Below are 16,111 nucleotides of genomic sequence, written 5' to 3' on the forward strand. Positions count from 1 at the left end.
ATTGAAAGTTAGGACATTTCATAACATAAGAGGTAAGAGCAACTGACAGATTTTACTTTTTTATATGCTAGAATTAATAAAATAAGAAAATTTGTTATCTGATTAAAAAATGGGCCGCTCAGGTAGAATGTAAATCCATGAAACTCCGGACACAAGGAATTTATTTTACATTCTATTTAGACAGTACAGGGACTTCCCTTGTGGTCCAGTGGTAAGACTCTGCTCTTCCAATGCAGGAGTTGCTGGTTCAATCCCCAGTCAGGGAACTAAGATCTCATGTGTCAGTGGTCAGGCCAAAAATAAATTAACTAATTAATTTAATTTAAAAATTGTCCAACAGACCATTCAAGTATCTGGTTTTCATTAGGGTCTTGTCTTGGTGGTGGTGGTTTAGTTGCTAAGTCGTGTCCAACTCTTGCAACCCCAGGGACTGTAGCCTGCCAGGCTCCTCTGTCCATGGGATTTTCCATGCAAGAATACTGGAGTGGGTTGCCATTTCCTTCTCCAGGGGATCTTCCCGACACAGGAATCGAACCCGGGTTTCCTGCATTGCAGGCAGATTCTTTACCGACTAAGCTATGAGGGAAGCCCAAGTTGGGCCTTATCTTAATATCCTTTAATATTCACCTGATTTGTTGCCTTTGGATAATAATAAAAATTTATATAGCAAAGTCATTATTTTGATATAAGTTGATATATGTTGTTTTGAACTTTGTCATTTTGATTCTTTTCTAAATGAATTCAATATCGATGGCGTATAACCCAGCAAGAAGGATTCTGATTCGGGCGTTGGGAGTGATAACGGAGACAAGCGATTATCTGCCACAGAGGTAAAGTTCGGGATCAGATTCTTTTCCTTCTGTGCCTCTAGGTATATCTACTTGCATTCACTGGACTCTTGGATAAAGGCAATTGCTTGAGAACATGTGATAAAGTTTGTGAAAGTTATTTGAAATTTTCCAAGTGTTCTATAAATATTAACTGTTGTTAGTTTTTTCTGCATCTTTAGTATTTTGTAAATGTCTCCTTCCCCTCCTCCCACCCTCCTTACATTGTCCAGAATATTCTTGCATGCTTAATAAATATTATAAAATGACTAAGTGGTGTGCAAGTACCCAGGAAGTATTTTTATAAATATCAGTGTTTGTTTTTAAATGACAGAGTAACTTAGGAAAAAGCTGTTAATACGCCTGCATAAATGTTAAGCAATCAAATGTACATTGCATTTTCCCCACAGGAAGTGCATTTTTGAGTAGCCATAATTTTTACAGCAGTATTTGTTTTTCGGAAATTCTTAAATTGTGTTCTTTTCAGATAGTATTTGATAAAAGTTTGGTGATTTGTGACTTAAGAGGCCTCCCACACTAGAGTTTTGTAAAGTGGTTATAAATAACTCATTTAGAACATTTTATGTATATATAGTTTGTTAGGTTCCCAAACCCTTTCACTAATAAATTACATGAGGTTTCTTGACCAGCAGACCTAAGAGGGACAGCTGGGATAGGGGTGGATGTATCATGATGCCTTCACACACACATGCACACACACACACACACACATCATGATGCCTTCCCTTTTTGAGGGAATTTACTGAGTTGGACTGAGCGACACATGCATACACACTCACACACTGAGTTTTTGTGGTTATTGAATTATGAACCATTGTAATACTCTTTTAAGGGCTTCCCTGGTGGCCCAGTGATAAAGAATAGCCTGCCAATGCAGGAGAAATGGGTTTGATTCCTGGGTTGGGAAGATCCCCTGGAGAAGGAAATGGCCACCCACTCTAGTATTCTTGCCTGGAGAATTCCATGGACAGAGGAGCCTCGTGGGCTACAGTCCATGAGGTCACAAAAGAGTCAAACACGATTTAGCGACTGATAATACTCTTTTAAGATGTGATTAGTATCTCAGTTACTCTAAGAAATCTGAATTTTTACTCTTTGTATATATAAATCCAGGAAAATTGCCTTTTCCCTGTTCTCTTTAGGCATTTGAGATTTAATATGTAGCTAAGATATTTAAATTTATTTCCCACAAAATATTTCATAAGGCAATATATTAAAAATTAGTATGCCTTAATATTTTTCTAATATAGAATATTTCAAAAGGAAGAAGAGTTTATAGGCAGAAAAAGAAGGCTAATATCTATAAAATGAAATTACCCTTATGAACCTACATGTGAAATTACCCTTATGAACCTACATGAGTAGTTTACTGTGGTTCCGTGGGGGAAAAAATACTCAACACATTGCTTTGCAAGTTTTATTTAATTCAGCTCCCTTAGCTGTATTAAAACTCATAAGTCCCCTGAAATAGCCCATTGTTTCAGAAATTACTCACCCGAGCTTATTTTCTATTAAATTAAAACAGACTCTGCTTTATCCTTTGTCTGTCTTCTAGGGATAATTAAGTTCATTAATAAAACATTAAACAAAGAACTTCATTATCCTTTTGTTCCCACTTAGTATAAGTAGGATGCTAATATTCTAAAAGGAGGCCAAGGGTTTATTTTCTCCTTTTTAACTAGATGCATATCTTGAAATTTTGCTAAGTTTTTAAAGGTGGGAGGAGGGTTAGAAGGAAGGACTGCAGAAAAGATTATGTTCAATAGAATAAAGTGTGCACATTTCTCATTAGCTTTTTGTCTTCCTGTTTATTGCACATGGTAGTCTCATTACCTGAGAACACCTCCAAGAAATGTGTGTTTTACACGGATAAAGGTTCTGAATTATTCTATATAACTTTCTATTTTCACTTTATTTGGCGAATATGTTATCATCTGTGGTCAGTCAATCTTGCTCCCTACTTAATATCTCCTTGTGGGGTTCAGAATTCACACCTCATCCCCTCTTTGGCTGTTGCCATTGTCCGATTAATTTTAACATTTGTTACTCAGATAAACAAGCAGAAAACAAATGTGAGGCCCAGTAAGGAGCTGGGTAAGGAATGAAATGCACATTTGTTTTCTGCCAGTTTCTGAACAGTCTGTGCGTGTGTCCAAAAGTAAGACGAACACGGTGTGGTACAAGTCACAGCCTCGGGAGTTTAGGAGCAAGCCACAGTCACCTGAAGTTGTGGGGGTTCCTGATCCCTGTGATTGGAAAAGCTTTTCACGAAATAGTGAAGCTAAAGTGGAGACATAGGAAAATACATGAGGCTTCATGTTTCACGTGTGACAGAATCATAGATTATCTGAACAAGCTTCATCAGTTAGTGTGGGAAACAAGAGCCCAAGGGAGAACCAAGTCTGATTACTAAATAGAAGCATTATTCTGAAAATTGCACAGAACCCATGTTCCTTTTAAGTACTATATTTAAACTATATTTAAAACAGCTTCCTCTACCTAAACAGGGAAATAAACTGAAGCTTGATGTTATGTGTAAGATGCACTGTGAATAAATGAGGTGTTTCAGGGGTTGGCTGCCTGCTCTCTGTATTTGGCCTCATGAAACCTTAATGTGCTTTTAGTAAATCAGTGTTGTCAGATCTCAGAGCACCGTTACCATGATAGCGATCGATTAGACTTAGGGCTAGCTTGGTAGTGGATTTCCAGTTATTTCTTTATTCTATCAGGTGTTATCCAGTCCTTCTCAGCGTCCTGACTCTTAGATTAGAAAATATCATTAGGTACCTGAAAAATTTTCAAATCAAAACGTACGTACAGAGAAGTATGTGTGTGTTAGCTTGATGAATTTTGAACAAGCGAGCACACTCATACAAACAGTTCCTAGTTAGAGAAAGAGAACTGTACCAGCCACCCAGGAAGACCTCCTCATGCACTCACCCCCAACCCAAGGGCAGCCGCTATCCAGACTTCAAACACCATAGATTAATTTTGCCGGTCTTTGAATTTATATTTTAGTGGCATTGTCCTTTGGTCTCTTTTAATCAGTACTACATTTGTGAGAATCACAGTACTTTTTTTTTTTTTTTGATCACAAAACATTCTCTTAATCTGCCTTGATAACACTTCTCCCTTGAATCAGACAGTGCCTCGTTTCTTTTCAGCCTTCTGATGAAGACGCCGTTAGTCTCAATGTGCCAATGTCAAACATCATGGAAGAAGAGCAAATGAAGGAGGACTCCTGCCATCGCCTTAGCCCAGTTCAAGGTCTGAGAAGGAAGGATGGGAAGAAAATGATTGTTTTGTTTTCAATAGCGTTCAGTTATTTGGCTGCACTTGTCTTAGTTGGGACCCTGGGGATCTCCCATCTTTGTTGTGGCATGTAGGATTTTGTTGTGGCATATAAACTCTTAGTTGTGGCATCAGGATCCATTTCCCCTACCAGAGATCGAACCCTGGACGCTGCATTGGGGACATGGAGTCCTAGCCACTGACCACCAGGGAAGTCTGGCGAAAGTGCTTGTTTTTAAGTTCCAAATGCTGTGTTTAAAATATGTAGAAATATGGCAACAATAATACAGTAGTTACTGTTTATTGAGCATTTCATATGCAGCAGGCACTGGCTAATCTGTGAAGGTGATCTCATTTAAAATTCAAAACTCTGACATGGATACTCTAAGCACTCTATCTATAGCTGAGGAAGTTCGGTTCAGTTCAGTTGCTCAGTCGTGTCCGACTTTGCAACCCCGTGGACTGTAGCACACCAGGCTTCCCTGTCCTTCACCATCTCCTGGAGTTTACTCAAATTCATGTTTATCGAGTCATTGATGCCATCCATCCATCTCATCCTCTGTCATCCCCTTCTTCTCCTGCCCTCAATCTTTCCCAGCGTCAGGGTCTTTTCCAGTGAGTCAGCTCTTCGCATCAGGTGGCCAAAGTATTGGAGCTTCAGCTTCAGCATCAGTCCTTCTATTCAGGACTGATTTCCTTTAGGATTGACTGCTTTGATCTCCTTGTAGTCCAAGGGACTCTCAAGAGTCTTCTCAAACACCACAGTTCAAAAGCATCAATTCTTTGGCACTCAGCTTTCTTTATGGTCCACCTCTCACATCCATTATTGACTACTGGAAAAAACATAACTTTGACTAGATGGACATTTGTCGGCAAAGTAATATCCCTGCTTTTTAATATGCTGTCTAGGTTTGTCATAGGTTTTCTTCCAAGGAGCAAGCATCTTTTAATTTCATGGCTTCAGTCACTATTTGCAGTGATTTTGGAGCCCAAGGAAAGAAAGTCTGTCACTGTTTTCATTGTTTCGCCATCTATTTGCCATGAAGTGATGGGACTGGATGCCATGATCTTAGTTTTTTGAATATTGCGTTTTAAGCCAGTTTTTTCACTCTCCTCTTTCACTTTCATCAAGAGGCTCTTTAGTTCCTCTTCACTTTCTGCCATAAGGGTGGTGTCATCTGCATATCTGAGGTTTTTGATGTTTCTCCCGGCAATCTTGATTCCAGCTTGTGCTTCATCCAGCCCAGCGTTTTGCATGATGTACTCTGCATATAAGTTCAATAAGCAGGGTGACAGTATATAGCCTTGATGTACTCCTTTCCCAATTTGAAACCAGTCTGTTGTTCCATGTCCAGTTCTAACTGTTCCCTCTGTTCTAGAAGTGGCTGTTTTTTGCTGGCTAGAAGTCTTTGAGGTCTTCCCAGGTGGCACTAGTGGTAAAGAACTCACCTGCCAATGCAAGAGACGTAAGACATGGGTTCAGTCTCTGGGTGGGGAAGATCTCCTGGAGGAAGGCATGGCGACCCCTCCAGTATTCTTGCCTGGGGAATCCCATGGACAGAGGAGCCTGGTGGGCTAGGACTCGTTGGGGTCGCAAAGAGTCAGAAACGACTGAAGCAACTTAGCAGGCAGGCAGAAATCCTTGAAGGTGATGTGGTCCTCCTTGGTTCTTTCCAGCGTCTAGAGCAGCTGGAAGAGATCCACCTTTGCTCCTTGTTCCTGTCCTGCAGCATCTAGAGCCCAGTCCGGTTGGATGAGCTCTGACAGACAGCGCTTTCCCCTCCATATGGCCCTCATCATAGTCACTTTTCATGTTATGATTTTGGGTCCTTACTTTTGTCCTTTCCCACACTTTCTTACCATGTTCACTAGTTTTTCAAATTCCTAGAATGTTTAGCATTATACCTGCCGTTTATTTAGTAGTTGCTCAGTAACTGTTCACTGAATTTTGAATTTGAAATACTTACTTGTCACATGTTGCTGAGAGTGCAAAAAAGTCCACTTTTATGTTTTTGTCTTCTCTGTTCCTTAAAAAAAATTACAGCAGATTCTGTCATACGAAACTAAACCATAAAGAGGCTGTGACTTTTAAAAATGTTACTCTTTGGAGGATAATTGTTTTACAGAGTTGTGTTAGATGCTGCTGCACAACGAAGTGAATCAGCTATTCGTGTACCTATATCCCCTCCCGCTTGGACCTTCCTCCCACCCCACCCATCCCACTGCTTTAGATCAAGAGGCCTTGATGATTAGATTTGGGGTTTTCTATTTCTTTTACTTTTATTCCCCTTCTTTCTCTTTTTTTCACCTTGTCCTCACATCCGATAGGGAAGATAAAACTTGGGTCACCATATGCCTCCAGAAGAGATCGGGGAGAAGATTGGGAAGCTAGATGATGTATTTTAGAGTCATCTGTGTTTTAGTTCATCTGTTTATTAAATCATGCTTTGTCTCTCTCTTTTTATTTTCCTAACAGGGGGATTTCATCAGGAATTTCAGCCAGTGCCTTCGCTTGTAAGTAACAATGACAACTTAGGAGAAGACAGAGGCCAGTTTTCCCACGGAACAGATGTGCTCCATTCGGAATTTATAAACTACGGGAAGGCAAGTTGAGGATCAACTGTTAATAATTTCTTAACTTACTGAGTTCTGTTTGGCGCCTTAGAGTTTAAGTTCAAGGTTTCCAACCCATCGCCTTCACTCTCAGCTTATTGCCACCTTCCTCAGGCCTCTGTACCATCTTCTCAATGCCTTGTGTGTCTGTCTGCTGACATGAGGACCTGATCCCTGCCATCCATGCCTATCTGTGTTTATGTATGATTTTCTTTTGTATTCGGAAATTACTAAGCTTTCCAGCAGTCAGTGCATCAGGTAAATCAGGAAATTTATCAGAATTGCTGTGACCATCCAGTAAAAGCTAAAACGAAGTTTCACGTGCTTTTCAATGTATCCTAGGAAAATGCTTTTCTTGAGAGCGTATTTATAGTAAAAGGAGAAAAAATGAAGACTTTTAGAGGAATATGTTCCCTTTTTAGGAAGGTTTCTCTGAGGTCACTTATTCCTGAGCAGGGTTAGTGGCGCTGAGATGTTGAAAGGTTGGATGAAGTCACTAAATTGTCAGACGAACCTTCATCAGAGGAGCGGCAACAATGGGGGGAAAACCAGCCCTTTACAAAGCTGGCGGTTAAGGTTCCACTTTGTGACAGGATTACGTGCCTTGGTTTGTTCCTGTCAGTGCTTGGCCTTGGTCATGGCACCCAGGGATCACGAAGATAATCCTTTTGGTTTAGTTCAGATACCTTGTGGGTTGTGAGAGACGGTGGTCTCTGAGTTGCCGTGTTAAAGTCAGGCCTGGGGTCTTCAGGTGCTGGTCCTTATTTCCTGAGGATGGTGCTAGGATGGCTGGGCTCTGTCTAAACGAATGTCTCCGAGCATCACCTTCGAGGGAACTGGGAGAAAAACAGCTGAACGGTACACTGTAGGAGACTTGGGTGTGCTCAAAGCCAACACAGTGATCCTGGCATATGACACACATTTGCAGAAAACCTAATTCGTTATTCTGTATATTTAATCCATCAGCTCTTATTTCAAATTCTCTCACCCGCACTGCCTCCTTCTGTCCTCCTCCTGCTCTGATGTGGCTTCAGTGGAGCCTCATCACTGCTTATTCGGATGACAGCAGGAGTCCCCCAACCCCTGCTGAGCATCCAGCATCCCACCCTGCCAGGCATTCTCCTAAAGTGAGAATCTCAGACTGTGACTCTCCAGCGGGTGGCTCTCACAGGACACTCCCACATTTGATGCCTGTCTGTTAATTCTGAGACAAGTCTGTCACAAAAATGTGGAAAAATGGGCTTTGGTCTTTCTTTTATAAACAGTTCAAGTTAAGGGTCTAATGGTGGAAGCCCTGAAAGAAAACAGTCAAAGTGATAATAAAATTTAAAAAGCAGGTTGTTTCAGAAAAGCAGGTTTCCTAGATTTAGAGGTTTCGGGAGGCACCGGGCCCATGGAAATGGCTTCTGTACAGAATGGGTCCTGTAGGCGGAGTCTAGGGGAACAAAGCTGAGTGTAGAAATCTACCCCAGATGTTTCCCGAGTAAACACTCCTGCAGGAGGCTTCTCTTGGCAGGTGGAGAACTCTAACAGTAAAACAAAACCTAAATCTACAGTGAAAAGTTGTACACCGAAATCAGGCCCGTTGTAAAGTGTGAGTGTGTTTGACTGCTATCCAGTGTACTGAATTACTCAGCCCTCGACCATCGAGAGCTCTGTGTTTTGTATAATCGTGTCTCCTCTCCTTCACTGAAGTAGCATCTTGTGCTTTTGTAACTACAGTTGATCCTCATTCACATAGTTCTGTTATATAAAGTCTCCTCAAACACTGAATTGTCTAATCCTGAACTGTTGCTCCCATTGGAAATACAGGATTAGGTTCCTACGAGCCTCTAGTCACATATTTGTTAGCTGGTTGGTACATAACCTGGTTTTATGTGTGTTCCTGCCTCAAGACACCTTATTTAATGTGGATTGTTGGTTTGTTAACATTGAACTTGCAGCCAAGAAAGACCCTGTAACTCATGCAGAAAAGGAAGCTTACCTAACACAGGTATTTTCTCCTTAGGGTACATCATAGCCTTCTCATGCTTAGGATAATAAGACAGCACTCTGGTACTACGCTAGGGGGCATTTTAAATGCAAAATCATCAAAGAAAAGCGTCAAAATGTGAAAATGTGATACTAAGTAGACTCTGAAAAGGACTCTTTTTTACAGTCTGAAAGCTGAAACAAAAAAGCATGGGTGACCTCCCCTTGTTCAGCCTCAACTGCGGAAGTGTATGTTGGGGTTGGGGACTCTGGTTTTTCACCAGGCTCTGCATGTGTCTACAAAATCACCACAAGTATTGATTTTGGGGTGACAAATAGATTTCAGATAGTAGATAAATTCATAAGTACCAAATCAGTGAATAATGTTTATTGACTGTATAGCCATCTAACTTAGCAAAGTACTGAAATAGATGTTTTATACATTTTTTGTTTTATATTGGCTACTTTTTATTGTGAAACTGAAACTTGGAAGGAAATACCCATGGCTCCTATAGTTGAAACCCAATAGGAAGAGACAAGAATATGTTTTCTTAGTTATTTCTGGTTGTGTATTTTCACCCATAAATTTCACTATCACTTGGATAGAGGTGCAGTAATTTATATATTGATTTTTATTATGCACAAAATGTGTAATCAATATAGAAAAAATCTAAGTGTTTTTCTTTTTTTTTTAAAAAAAAGAGTCCAGTGTTTTTCAAGCCAGTGGTTGACATCAAGCAGCTAGATCCCTCCTTAGAATGAGACTTGTTCTCCATGACACATCTGGAGAGTTGGCTGGGCCTGAGTTAGTTAATAATGTGTCAGAACTTTGACACAGAAAACCAGCCTTTTGTCTGTTGTACCTTGCTTGCTAGGGGAATGTTCCCACTTTCAGGGATGGCTTCCGTTTTAGCTGTCAGCTGAGTTAAAGCAGTATTTCTCTGTGTTGGAGATCAAAGTGGAGAGCAGCGCATGGAAGTTCCAACAGGGGGAGAGGCCTTTCTAAAGATTCCCACCAGAGCGCTTCTTTGGGATCAGAGGAGAGGGGTGCATTTCAGTGAAATCTGGATGTTTTACACATGAAAACCATCAGATGCAATTTGAGGCATTTTCTGTCGTTAAGTCTTTATGCTTCCCTTTTTCTTAATAGCACACGCAGGCACACGCGCGCACGCGCACACACACACACACACGGTCCTCACAAACAGTAGAATGCATATTTCCATGTAACTGACAAGCTCAGTGGAGGAATCTGTCAACATCAGGAGGTGCTAAGAGGGCGATGAGGAATTGAGTTAAGCTTTGCATTTCTGACTCTTATCCAGAGTCCAGAGTCAGGCTCTCTTTTTTTAAATTTTAATGTTTTATTGTTGTTATTGTTGAGTTGCTAAGTCGTGTCTGACTCTGCAACCCCATGAACTGCAGCACACCAGGCTTCCATGTCTTTTATTTTTAATTGTGGTAAAATGCATATGACCTAAAACTTACCATCTCAGCCGTTTTTTTTAAGTGTACAATTCAGCGGTAGGTATATTTACCTTGTTGTGTAACCATCCCCACCATCCATCTCCAGAGTTCTTTTCATCTTGTAAAACAGAAGCTCCTTACCCATTAAACAGTAACTTCCCAATCTCTCTCCCCTCTCCTCTGGCAACTACCATTCTACCTTCTGTCTTTATGAATTTGACTATTGTAGGGACCTCATGTATGTGAAATCATACAGTGTTTTTTTTTCGTGATTGATTAATTTCACTTAGCATGTTGTCCTTAGGGACATCTATGTTGTAACATGTATCACAATTTCCTACATTTTGAAGCCTGGACGATATTCTATCGTATGTCTAGACCACATTTTCTCCATGCATCCATCCACGGCCACTTGGGTCGTCTCCACTTTTTGGCTGTTGTGAGTAGTGCTGCCATGAACATGGACGGAGGCAGGTTTAGACTGCTGACTATCAGAGCCAGTGGCTTTCAGGAGACCCGTGTGTTCTGTCCCATAGGAAAAGACTGAGGCCTGTGAAGAACTGTTACGGATAGAAGAGGACGCACACTGGCCTTCCGAGGGGACGTGAGTACCCAGAGCTGGGGATGAGCCTCCATCCTGTAAAGTGCACGTGACAAGTGGAACAGCAGCTCTGTCATGATAGAATTGTGGGCCACTTTTCTTTGGGCAACCTGATAGTCCTATCCAATGGTATTGATCAGAGGGTGCAAGTTTACCCATGGGTGCTTATTGTCATAGTATTGGGACCACACAGTACTAGGTCATACCCCTTCCCTGGCCGTGAGTTTTATCTGATATGAGGCTCTGGGTAGAATGTGATTCAGGAAATGAGATAGAATTGCTGGACTAAAGATTTCAGCTTACTTTCCTTTGTCTGAACCAACCAACAGATGGACCTTTTAAAATGATATATGGTCCTGTTCCTGCTTCCTTCACCAGAGTCCTCAAGGCCTGAGAAAACGATATACTTCTGAGATCTTGGTCTTAAGTCTAATAGTTGCGCTAGCTAATGTTTGTTAAATACCACATGCCACGCACTGTCCTGAGTACTTCACAGGTTGTAACTCATTTCCTCTTGACAACAATCCTATGGGATAAATTCTGTTTTTATCCCTCATTTTGCCGATGACAAAACTGAGGCACAGGGAGACTGATCATCTTGCCCCAGGGTTACAGAGGGCTAGGATTGAACCCAAGGAATCTCACGCCAGATGGCCATCCCTTCCAGTCTACTGCATATAAAGATTTACTTGGCTAGCTTTACGCAGGAGGGCATGAGTGATCTGTCAAGACAGTGAACCTTTTGCAGGGGGTTGAGTTGGGACCATATGGCATAGGGTAGATTTTTGGTTCCCAGGATTTTGTTTTCCATGATCCAGCATATAGGCCTGGACCTTCCATCAAACTTCATGAGGGTTTTCCTCTTAGTGAGAATTTACTTCATCATTAAAACTTTCTCCACTTATAGAAAGACATTGACTTATGTTCTGTAGTGGAAAGCAGTAACCATGATCAAATCTCTCTTGCCTTTTAAAAATATTGCGGAGTTCCTTTCAAATTACTGTCTAGTACAGCCAGCTATTCATTGGATATGCTGAGGAGGAGGAGGAGGACTAGCTTGATTATAGAGTCATAGAATTGTAGGGAAATGGATTTTATAGAGAAAGAGTTTTTAAACTATGTAAATCTTTGGAAACCCCATTTTCAATCTTACATCTGTTGTTCCCAACTCTGCCTGTAAATCAGTATCATCTGTAAACCTTAATAAAATGTTCAAGCCCTAGACAGCCTGCTTGGGACTATCACACCTGGCATTTTTTTAAAGCACCTGAGATGATTTTACTGCTTAAAGAGCCTGGACTGAGAACCACTCAGCTTGTCTGTTGCCCTCGTGTCACAGTTGAGCAGATGGGGGCCCAGGGGCATAGAGACTTTGATATGTTTTACAGCCAAGCTGGCCCCCCACCCCAGCAACTCTGGAAGCCCACCCCACAGAGTTCTGACACATCTCCATTAAAATGCTCAGTGTGTCAAAATCATTTTTGCGATGTGAGGTGGATTTTTGAAGTTTGCTCTTGAAAACCCAGGTGCTATCCGTGATCTAGTGGTCATTTTCAGTCTCACGCTTGGTTTCATGCTGCAGAATAAGTGCATCCAAAGACCAGGACCTCGATATAGCAATGATTGAACAGCTGAGGGAAGCGGTGGATTTGCTGCAAGATCCCAGCAGGTATGTGTGTCTTGCCCTGGCCCAGGTTCCATGGGTCCATGAAGTACACTGACTTATTGAGTGCATTCTCTCAGTTTTTTAAGTATCTGTAATGCACAGTATGGGCTCACCACTAACCACTGAAAGAAAAGTTAGTTTTAACTGTCTGTTCTCCCAAGATGCATAAACAAAAGAGTCAAACTTCTGGAGGGATTGAGATCAACTACCCCCTGTTCGTCGTTTCTAGAAATTCATTCATCCTTCATGCAATTCATAGGGTGATTTTTGTATAATGTTTAGACAACAGAAATAGTCAAAGTGCATATTTTATATTAATGAAGTTTAAACCCCTGGAATATAGAAATATAAGAGATTTTCTAAAAAGGGCAAGTATTAATTTATCATGTGCTACCATATTTATTTCTTTTTAAAAATTTTTATTGAAGTATAGTTGATTTACTATGCTGTGTTTAATTTCTGCTGTATAGCACAGTGACTCAGTCATCCATACATATGGTGCCAAGTGTATGTTAACTAAATTAAATATTTCCAAAGACTTGGGGGATAATTTTTTAATTGAATTAGTCATTATCAATAATAGGCACTATATGCAATCAGCATAGTTTTTGATTTTTTAGCTGAAGATAATAGAATGCCCATGGACAAAATATTTTTCAGTAATGCAGTATTGATGGAGAAATAGATCCAAAGGTTATCCCTGGTAAACTGTTCAGGGTTTATGGGGATTTAAATGTGAAGGTGATGTGGTCTTGTAATATGGTGGGTGTAGAAATCACACCAGGTTCTGAGAATTTATGGAAAGAGTTATTAGTGAGTCCCAGAGTGCCAGGGAGAGTGCACCACCACTGTTCCTGGCTCTGAAGGAATACTCACAGGTCAGGCTGAGCATGGCTGGAAACCTTCAGCAATTGATTTGAAAAGCATTTCAATTCTGCTGACATTAGTTGAGTGCTTAGAGCATGGAAAGATGTGCAGTGTGTACGTTGGGGGATATAAGGATGAACAAGACACAGCTCTTCCTTCCAAGAACTTAAACGACCACAACAGACATTGCCTTGAGTAGTGATTTATAAGTGTAATGGATTTAAGGGCTTGACGTGAAGGAAACAAGCGATAGAATGAATGCCTGACTCCGGATGGAAAAGCGGAGGTGGCTCAGCCAGCCTTCTGAAGTTTAGAGTATTTCACCTGGGCCTTTAACAGCTAGCACTTTCAAGGAGAAAGCGAATTCTGGACTGAATGAATTAAAAGCTCATGCAAAGGCATGGAGGTCAAGAAGAGTGGAACAAACTTGGAAAATCTCAAGCGGAAAAGGTGATCTCCCATGCTGGCTGTGCTTCAGTATCATTTGTAGAAGTTTCAAAACACAGGCACTCTGCCTGACACTGCCAGTGGTGCGGGGAGCCTGGCCATTTTCATTTTTTAAAAAGTTCTGCTGGTGCTTCTGATGTGCAGCCAGGAGTGGGACTTCACAGAGGAGCTGTTCGGAGTGATGCAGCTGTGACTTCAAATTCAGGGTTGAGGAGCTGAGACTTAATTTCATATGTAGGAGGCAGCGGTGGCTTTAACATGTGATGATGCGTGTTCATTTTCCCTCATGGTTGGCTCAGAGTCTGGCTTATTTGTAAGCACCTAATCGAGGTGTGTTCCTTAAAAAGCTGAGTTTCACATTCTAACTCAGAGCAGTCAGTGAGAAAGGTGGAAACAGGGAGAAGAGAGCTTCTGTGTGTGTGTATGTGAGAGAGAGAGAGGGAGTTTGAGATAGAGAGAGAGGCACACAGAGAGAGTAATTATATGGAGCGAGGAAATAGTATGGCTGGAGGAGAACACGCCTTGGTCAGCCAGACACTGGTTGCAATCCCGGCTCTAGCACCAGGTACCCTGGATGAGTTACATAAGTTCTCTGTACCCCAGTTTTCTCATCTGTAAAATGTGCTATAAGTACATGTTGTGAGGATTTGAAATAATAAATAACTGCTGGTGGAAAGGTGCACTGGCAGAACCGTTCTCCAGAAGGCATCCTTGTAGTTTCTGCCATAGCCTAAAAATAGACAGAAAGCTTTTGAATTAATTCCAAAAATGTATCCTAAGGGACAGAGAGACATGAACAGCAGTTGTGAGGGGAAAGAGGTGTTTTTCCTAGCAAATATTTGGGGAAAAGGCAATGATCTAACAGTTTGGAGATACTTAAATTATGGTCCCTAATAAGATGAAGTATGTGACCAATACGTTTTTTTAAACTTTCCAATGTATTTTAGGTTGCTCACTATATAATGTTAACTTTAAAAAGTGTAAAAGTACATAAAATTTGATCCCAATGATATAAGTAGAATGAGTGGATAGTGAAAGTTGCTCATTCGTGTCTGCCTCTTTGAGACCCCATGGACTATACAGTCCATGGAATTCTCCAGGCTGGAATACCGGAGTCGGGTAGCTCTTGCCTTCTCCAGGGGATCTTCTCAACCCAGGGGATTGAACCCAGGTCTCCCGCATTGCAGGCGGATTCTTTACCAGCTGAGCCACCAGGGAAGCCCAGGAATACTGAAGTGGGTAGCCTATCCCTTCTCCAGCAGATCTTCCTGACCCAGGAATTGAACCAGGGTCTCTTGCATTGCAAGAGGTTTCTTTACCAGCTGAGCTACCAGGGAAGCCCCAGGTCCCATTAACAATTAAAACTAGAAACAAATATATCAAGATGGAAGTTTTCTCTGAGTGTTTCTAAATTATGGTTTTTATTTATACTTTTAAACATTGGAGATACTCAGCAGTAGATACTGTGGTAGTTCTTTGGTGATTGTTTGAAGTGGGGGTGAGGATGGAGGGAAACAGTCCAGGGTGTTTTAGACCTGACCCCTCCTGTCTCCATCTGAGATGGAGAACCATGGGGCGCAGCCAGTTTGAGAAGGAGGATATTGGGATCAGTTTAGGACCTGCTGCATAGAATCCAAGGTGGCAGTGTGATAGTGTCCATTCAGCTGCTAGATATTTAGGTCTGGGGCTCCAAGACTTAGACTTAAAAGTTACTTTCAGGGACTTCCCTGGTGGTTCAGTGTTTAAGACTCCGAGCTCTCAAGGCAGGGGCCAGGGTTCGATCCCTGGTCAGAGAACTGGATCCCACATGCTGCAACTAAGACCCAGTGCAGCCAGATAAATTTTAAAAATAAATAAAGTACAATAAAAGTTACTTTCATAAGATATGTTGTAATGGAAGCAGTATTATAAATGGATGGAGTTCCCAAGGGTGAGCCTATCAACGGGAAAGGAATTTGAGTCCAAGATAGAGCCTCAAAGACGTGATGTAGCAGAGAGAAGACCCCCACTTGGGCTCAAACTTTATATTGTTTTAATATTTCTGCCTTCTTACACTTTGTATCACGTTTCCAGTAAACTTTGCTTACAAATTCAAGATGAATACGTGAGCCCCAAAGTGAAAAAGAACGGCTTCGTTTGGTGGAAATAGCAGTGGCCAGGGAATGTGGGACTGGAACCCAGAGTAAGATCGGGGTGCCCTGGCGGGTGTGGCTCCTTCATGAGAAGTGGGTGAGCTGAGGATCTGGAGATACCACTCCAGCTTGGAAAGGTCTGAGGCAATAAGTTGCCAAGGATGTCTAGCCAGTCGGCATAGTTGGTGGGTGTGGAGGAAAATAGCCT

General features: G+C 41.5%; 1 protein-coding gene across 5 annotated transcripts in view; it reads left to right on the top strand.

The window, feature by feature from the left end:
• Positions 1–16,111, top strand: part of LRCH1 (leucine rich repeats and calponin homology domain containing 1) — a 215,359-nt gene that overhangs the window by 151,328 nt on the left and 47,920 nt on the right. For all 5 annotated transcript variants that reach the window (XM_027557224.1, XM_027557225.1, XM_027557227.1 and 2 more), the window contains exons 7-11: positions 767–830; positions 4,013–4,115; positions 6,616–6,743; positions 10,727–10,794; positions 12,374–12,460. In XM_027557224.1, coding sequence (XP_027413025.1) covers positions 767–830; positions 4,013–4,115; positions 6,616–6,743; positions 10,727–10,794; positions 12,374–12,460 — 450 coding nt within the window. The remainder of the gene's footprint in view (positions 1–766; positions 831–4,012; positions 4,116–6,615; positions 6,744–10,726; positions 10,795–12,373; positions 12,461–16,111) is intronic.

Source organism: Bos indicus x Bos taurus, chromosome 12 (genome assembly GCF_003369695.1).
Source record: "Bos indicus x Bos taurus breed Angus x Brahman F1 hybrid chromosome 12, Bos_hybrid_MaternalHap_v2.0, whole genome shotgun sequence".
In the NCBI taxonomy this organism is placed as follows: Eukaryota; Metazoa; Chordata; class Mammalia; order Artiodactyla; family Bovidae; genus Bos; species Bos indicus x Bos taurus.